Source organism: Mesoplodon bidens (genome assembly GCF_964165515.1).
Source record: "Mesoplodon bidens genome assembly, chromosome: 2".
NCBI classification, from domain to species: domain Eukaryota; kingdom Metazoa; phylum Chordata; class Mammalia; order Artiodactyla; family Ziphiidae; genus Mesoplodon; species Mesoplodon bidens.
Genome location: NC_138177.1, coordinates 156,462,249 through 156,469,975, shown reverse-complemented (window position 1 = coordinate 156,469,975; position 7,727 = coordinate 156,462,249). Strand labels below are relative to the sequence as shown.

General features: G+C 47.1%; 1 protein-coding gene across 1 annotated transcript; it reads right to left on the bottom strand.

Moving 5' to 3' along the window:
* Window positions 1-2,266: 2,266 nt before the first annotated feature.
* AIRIM (AFG2 interacting ribosome maturation factor) lies at window positions 2,267-7,621 on the bottom strand. Its single transcript, XM_081225258.1, has 5 exons — window positions 7,358-7,621; window positions 6,911-7,185; window positions 4,624-4,803; window positions 2,555-2,673; window positions 2,267-2,381 (listed from the first exon to the last, which is right to left on the bottom strand). Exons 2-5 carry the CDS (start codon window positions 7,183-7,185, stop codon window positions 2,344-2,346), a joined length of 612 nt encoding a protein of 203 aa, XP_081081384.1. The 5' UTR covers window positions 7,358-7,621; the 3' UTR covers window positions 2,267-2,343.
* Window positions 7,622-7,727: the final 106 nt, after the last annotated feature.

The window sequence follows — 7,727 nt, the reverse complement described above, 5'->3', positions numbered from 1 at the left end:
CAGGAGGTATCAGCTTCCATTCTTTCTCAAATACTGCCTTTGCTTAGACTGTCCCTGTACGTGGAGCACCCTGCACTCCTTTCTGAGCCTCAAGGCCTGACTCAGATGTCAGTCACCACGAAGTAGTTTCACAAGCAGTTGGTTGTCACCTCCATTCTCTCATGGAATTGTTTTGATCTCAAATACAGCATTATTATATTACAGTTTAAACCTCTTCACTTAAAGTCTGGTCCTTGATCATCAGCATCACCTGGGACCTCGTGAGAAATGCAGAGTCCAGGGCCCCACCCCAGGACCTACAGAATGGGAATCTAAATTTTAACAAGATACCAGTGATTTATATACATTTTCAAGCTTGAGAAACACTGGCTTAAATCTTTCCCTGGTTGAACTATAAATCTTTTTAGGGCTCTCCTTCACCTCTGTACCCACAGCACATCATAAGACTTGATACCCAAATGTCTTGAGTTAAGTGTTATTTACAATTATTATATATGTGATAGATTTTTTTTAATTCCTGGAAGAAAAAAAAAATCCTGGGAGAATATACACCACATTATTAAAAATGATTACGTATCTGGTAGGTGGATATTGTGCATTTTTCACTTTCTATGATAGTTCAATTTTTCACAGCCAGAATGTATTATCCTTACAGGTAGAAAAACATGATGACTTTAAAAAATACATGTAAAATATAACATTATAATACATTCATAAAATTCATAATTGTGTTGAGCTATATTCACGGATATGAAAAACTGGCCAAACTATATTAAGACTTTTAAAAAAGATAATTTAAACAGTATTTATCAATGACACCCTAATTGTTTTGTTAAAAAAACTTGTGAATATGGACACTAAAAAGATACTTAACAAAATATCTCTGGTGGAGCTTGTTTTATACTTTTCTGCATTTTAAATGTTTTCTACAATTTTTCTTTTTTTTTTTTTTTTTTCGGTACGCGGGCCTCTCACCGCCGTGGCCTCTCCCGTTGCAGAGCACAGGCTGCGGACGCGCAAGCTCAGCGGCCATGGCCCATGGGCCCAGCTGCTCCGCGGCATGTGGGATCCTCCCGGACTGGGGCACGAACCCGCATCCCCTGCATCGGCAGGCGGACTCCCAACCACTGCGCCACCAGGGAAGCCCTTCTACTGTTTTTAAAAAAGCATATATCACTTTTGTAATATGAAAAAAATCATTTCCATTTTGAAAAATATCTATATTCTTTATTAAGCCTCTTTACATCCAATGACCCAGATTTTTACACCAGCCCAGTAAGCTGACAGGTCTGGAAGTACCACGACCATTTCACTGATGAAGGCACTGGGCCTCAGAAACCCAACCCTGAATGCCTGACTGTGAGCTGGTGTTCTCCCATCCACACAGCTACCTCAAGATCAGAGAACTGTAGCAAGTCAGTCACCAGCTTTGGTTTAAAAAAAAGAAAAAACAGTTATTTTAGGAGTCCCACTATCGCCAGTTACTTACTTTCAGATAGTAAGAGCAGCAAGGGAACCCCTCCAAACACAAAGCATTCAGAGTAATTCATGCTGCACCACCTCCCCCTGGTGGTAGGCTCTAGAAACTGAAATTGTTTTGATGATAAGGAGCTATTGCAATTCGAAAACAGTAACTGTTTTCCACCAACATCACCTCTACTTCTTTATTTTTTAAAAATATCTATTTATTTATTTGGCTGTGTCAGGTCTTAGTTGCGGCACACGGGATCTTTCGTTGCAGCACGCAGGCTTCTCTCTAGTTGTGGCATGCAGGCGTAGCTGCCCCTCGGCATGTGGGATCTTAGTTCCCCAACCAGGGTTCAAACCTGTGTCCCCTGCATTGGAAGGTGGATTCTTAAGCACTGGACCACCAGGGAAGTCCCACCCCTTACTTCTTTAAATCATCAAAGCCACTTTTTTCATCAAGGAGTTGGGTACTGACACAAATACATGAAACCAGGACCTGGTGTCAACGAGGCTCAGAGCTTTGGATGATGCTGGGGGCAGCGGCACTCTATACCCCGTCCTTTCCTTCCTTACCACTTCTGTGGCTGTTGCTTCTGCCCCCAGTGTTCTTCTGCACGGCCTTTCCTGCATCCTCTCTGTCTCTGTCCACTGCCCTGAGCCTTAGGAAAGGGCAAGGTGTGAACATGTGCCCTCACCCCAGGACCTGGCATGAAGAAGACCCAACATCAGAAACATCCAGCACAATCCTCAGGCTCTAGGCACTGACATTTCCAATAAGTCCAGTTGCAACGCTGACATTTCTTTAGAAATATCAGAGTGCAGCAATGTCGGTCTTCAACTGCGTCCCCCTAGTCTCCCGATAAACACACGGCTTCTTCACTCTTCCAGGAAGAAGGAAACATTCAACAGGATATCTGGAACAGGAAGAGAGAGAACACATGGCATATCACCTCTCCAGAAAACACAAAACATCAGACTTGTAAAAGCTACATAGGCACCATGAGGGCATCTCTACATGCTTTCAAAGAGGTGAGACACAGAAAGAAAGGAGGGGAGGAGACACGAAGGACTAAATGAAAACCAGTACCTCGTACAAGGTCTGGGTGTTCGTCTTCTGAAATTCGGTCCCAGGCTTTGGGCAAAGCTTGGATGTTTCCCAAGTCTCCCCACTGGATCGAGGACAGAAGGTACTTCCTCTTCAGGTATCTTCTTGGGAGTTAAGGAAGGTGCTCAAAAAGAAAATGAAATATGCTGAAGGAAGAAAATACCTTGGAGAGAGCTCCTGGGAGCTAGAAAAGTGAAAGTGCAGCTACTGCTACATTTACCAGGGGGGCAGGACTCGCCTCTGCTACACATCTTTACCGAGGCCTTCTTTACACACATGGCTCTGGGCTACAGGGAAAAGGACAGAAACACTGTCCCTGCAATCTGGGATCTAACCGTGGTGAGAAAAAAACAGAAACTGAAAAGACTCTAAATGACAGGAAAGATAAAACTCAGTGGAAGTTCAGAGGATGACTTCATCCCCTTTAAAGGATAGGAGGAAGATCCCAGCTGGTAGGGAGAGCTTAAGCCAAGGCACAGAAGTGGGGAAGCACATAATGGATTCAGGGACAGGACATTTCCAGTGTGGCTGGCATAGAACGATGTGCAGAGTACCAGGAAAGGTGGCCGAGAGGGCGGGTGGAGCCAGAACACAAAGACCAGCATGGGGGTTCTCGTCCTCAGAGCACCAGAAGCTACTGAAAACTCCTACACAAGCAACAGGATCAGAACGAGACTTCCGGAAGATAGATCTGCGGAGTGTGGCCACTACCCGGGGGTGGCTTAGAGGGAAAGAAGCCAGGGTCAGAGAAACCTGTCTAGAGACTGCATGTGACTAAGGGTCCAAGTGAGAAACAATGGTAGAGGCAGTGGGGATAGAGAAGCAAACTACAAGAAGCACCAAGGAAGCAGAATGGAAGGACTTAACAGCTGAGTGCAAACATTCTTACAACGGCAGCTGGCACACCATAAGCGCTCAGTGAGGGTGGCCCCAGCTACTGCTCCCACTGCCCACGCCGCTGTTGCCACCACTGTGGCCGATGCTGCTACGCTGCAAGCAGAAAACAGCAGGAAGGGGGGAAAATGCTGCTTAAGTTTCCAGACTAAGTGATCAGACAGGTTTGATGCTACAACTTAAGGAAACAGGAGCTGAACAGGAGGGCTGGATGGAGGATTTCAATTCTCCATTTCAGCTTGCAGTTCCGTGAGATTCCAATGGGAGGCATCTGCGGGAAACTGAAAATCAAAACTAGAGGCAAGAATAAAGGTTGGCTTGGGAGTGACTCAAATGAAGGTAGAAACTCCAGCCAGAGAGTAGATGCGACTAACAGGCAAGAATTGAGAGGAAAACGGTGAGAGGACTCCAACTCACAGGTCTTTCTGCTTCCACCCAAGTCCTTCCTCAGAACAGAGCTGGGTGATACTGTCAAAAACATAGGTCTGATCAGGTCACTCCTCTACTCAAAACCTGCTATAGCTTTCCATCTCACTCAGAGTAAAAGCCAAAATCCTTTCAAAGACCTTGGAGGCCCCACCAGGCCTAGCCCTGCCTCTGTGACCACATCTCCTGTTAGACCACCCCCCTTTCACTCGGCTCGAGCCCCACTGGCTGCCTTGCTACTTCCTGAACATACCAGGCTCGCTGTCACCTCAGGGCCTTTACACTTGCTGTTTCTTCTACCTGAAACACTCTTCCCCCAAATACCCCCATGGTTCTCTCCCCCACCCTCTTCAAGTCTTTTCTCAAATACCACTTTCTCAGTGAGGCCTGCCCAGACCACCCTATTTAAAACCACAAGCCCACCCTCACCCCTCGCTTTCCTCATTCCCTGCTCTATTTTTCTCCAAAGCACTTATCACCATCTGACATTCTATATAATGTCCTTTTTTTAATGCCTATCTTCTAGCACCTAGAGCAACGCCTGGCAGGGAGCAGTTATTCAATAAGTGATCTAAGGAATGACTGTACAAAGGAATGCAGAAAGAATCCAAGTTCAAGAACCAAAGAGAACTGACCCATACTATATATTTTTGGGCAATCTTGTGAAAACTGAAATTAAAAAGACTTCCTGGAACAGCTCTGGAACTACCTGAAATGTGTGCAAAGGATACAAACTTCGATAATGTCTCTCGATATCCTGTAACCACTCCAACATTTCAGCCACAGAGGGGCTTGCAGCTGAAGCCTGCAGGACAGCATCGAGGCTGATCATGTCTGCATGCTGCTCATAGACCTGAAGCACGTGTTCCACGTGGCTGCTGACTACATCACGCACCTTGAGGAGGTCGGCTCTGGGGGGAGAGTCAGATATTAGGCAATATCATGCGAAAGGCCTAAGGCCAGGTTCCTTAACCTCAGCACTGAGGACATTTTGGACCAGATGATCCTTTGTGGTGGAGGGCTGCCCTGTGCACTGCAGGATGTTCAGAAGCATCCCTGACCTCTACCTACTAGACGACAAGAACAAACCACGCCTCCACCGTTCCCAAGTTGTGACAATCAATAACGTCTCCAGATATTTATTGCCACACATCCCAGTGGGGAAAAACTGCCTCCAAATGAGATCCACTGGTCTACAGAGATTGATGATAGTGTCTTGGAGGCAGGGGTGGCTCAAGAATTAAGAACGGACTTAAAGGTGGAGAGGCTGAAGTTACATGGCTCTCAAAGCTGTGTGATGATATTATTCCCAGCTGCCAAAGAAAGTAAAGACCAAGCGGCCCTTCTGGGGCTGCCATACAGGCGAGCAAGTGCTCACACACAGTCCAATGCAATGTACGTGAAAGGAATAAGCAAGAGGAAACTGAAGCAACAAGCCAGTAGTGTTCTCATGCTACCTCGTGCCCCATCCTAGCGAATTCTTGAACAGGTAAGATTTGGGCTCTTGACACACCCAGACTACTGTGGATCTTAGGAAAGTTACTTATTCTCAATCACGAATAAAAACAGTCTCTTTTGTTCACTGTGTATCCTAAGTATCTAAAACATCGAGACTGGCAGACAGAACAATAAACAATTGTCCAATGAATGAAAAGGATTGTTGTGAAGAGTAAATGCAACAATGCATATTAAGTGCTTCGCGAAGCGCCTAGCTTATGGTAAATTTTGTTATTATTCCATTGGTGACTCCAAGGGGCCCAGCCACCAAGACGAAGGCTACAACTTCCCAAAGGGCAAGGCAGTCCCTAGCCTAGAACTGCAGCTTTCAAAAATGTTTGACTGGGCTTCCCTGGTGGCGCAGTGGTTGAGAGTCCGCCTGCCGATGCAGGGGACACGGGTTCGTGCCCCGCTCCGGGAAGATCCCACATGCCGCGGAGCAGCTGGGCCCGTGAGCCATGGCCACTGAGCCTGCGTGTCCGGAGCCTGTGCTCTGCAACGGGAGAGGCCACAACAGTGAGAGGCCCGCATAACGCAAAAAAAAAAAAAAAAAAGTTTGACTGTGACTCACAATTAAAAAATAGACTTAAAATTAACAGCCCGATACTCACATACAAACACGTAATCAATTGAAATAAAAGTTCACTATCTTAGAACGTACCGTGACCAAATTTAATTGATTGTCTTGTCTCTTTTACTCAGCTTAGGAACTAAGTCTGGTTCACTGTTGTATTCCTAGCACCTGTGCTTGGCATCCGATAGGTGCTTAATAAATGTTTTTTGTACAAATGAATACAAAGAAGGCCCCCCATCTTTGACAGGTTCCTATTAGTCTATGGCACAGACTCTACACACTAGAACCTTCTTTTGTCCTGGTCAAGGAAAGGCCATACGTGCCCTGTCTCTACTCTATCCTCAATTACCGGTAACTCTAAGGTAGAGGGTCTAACATTAGGCACAGTAAGAGCTTAGAGACGTGCTACTCCTGGCACGCAGACACCAATGAACAGCAGAACAAGTGGCCCTGGTGTCAGGCATACTGGGGTTAGAATCCCAGTTTTACTATTTACTAACTGCACAACCATAGGCAATCTGCTTGAGCCTCAGTTTCCTCACCTGAAAAATTAATTAAGTGAGGTTAAGTCAAAGAGGTGTTGAAAAGATTTTATGAGATAATGTATGTAAAACCCTTAGCTCTGGCACCTAATAAGTTTACAGTATAGCTCCTCACTGCTTTTTACCTAAGAAAGACTATAGAGGAGGGCCAATAAGCATTCCCCATTGCTTTGATAACTTTTACAAAGTCCACCACTGTCACGCTTAGTCTGACAAGGGAAGTGCCAGAAAATGGCTTCTTGACAGAGATCCCATTGCAACCGACGGAAAGGAGGTAAGGCTGACATATCCCTAAATACCACGCTCTCAAGTAAGAAGAAAAACACCCTTCCGACTGATCCTAGCTTATTAAACACCCAGTTTTAAAATCTTTCCGCCAAGAACGAGCGCCACTGAGCCTCTTACAGCCTCTCCCCTAGCCTGTCCAGGAGAGTGTCACCAGCCGCCAGCTGCTTGCGCCTCAGCCGCTCCTGTAAGTCTGGGAAGGCCCGAAGTGACGGCACATCCTCAAATCGCAGGTTCTGTGCGGCCTGCAGCTGCTCTGCCAGGTTGCTGAGGGAGGCCAGGAGGGGCGGGCAGTCCCTGAGAGCGCTCTGCCACAGGCCCTGCTGCTCCTCCACCACGGGAAAGCACTTCCTCAGGGCCTCCTGCACCGCGAGCAAAGGCTGGTCTTGAGTCATCTTCCGCTGGGGGAAGGAAAAAAAAAAAAAAAAAACACAAAAAAAGCATTAGGGTTCCAAGTCGATAGGGGAAGGACCGGGTCATGGGTGGGAGTTATTTCCGTCCGCAGGTGAGAACGGCGTTTCCCCAGCCCCTCCCGACAGAAGTTTTTAGCGCGAGGCGCTGTCTTACCTTTAGAGGGGGTCTCGGAAGGCAGGACCCTTGTTTCCCACCTCGGGAAGCGTTTCCTGACTATCCCTCGGAGGAGGCTCGTCCGGGTTCGGGTAGTTTCCTGTTTCAGACTGCGGGTTCCCCAGGCCTATCCGTGCATCCGGAGCCAGAAGCTTGTCTCCTCTCCTTGAGGCTGCGGGTCGCTTTCCCTAAACCAGCGGGAAAACTTAAAGCTAAAGCAATCAAAGTTTAAGGACCTTCCAAGAGCCCCAGCCTGCCTCCGGGTCTCTCTACGCATGCCCCAACGTGGCTACCAAGTCGCGAAAATATGCCGTCAGTGCCTTCTGGGTACTGTAGTCCTACATGTGGACTGGCTGTCCTATCGCGGAGC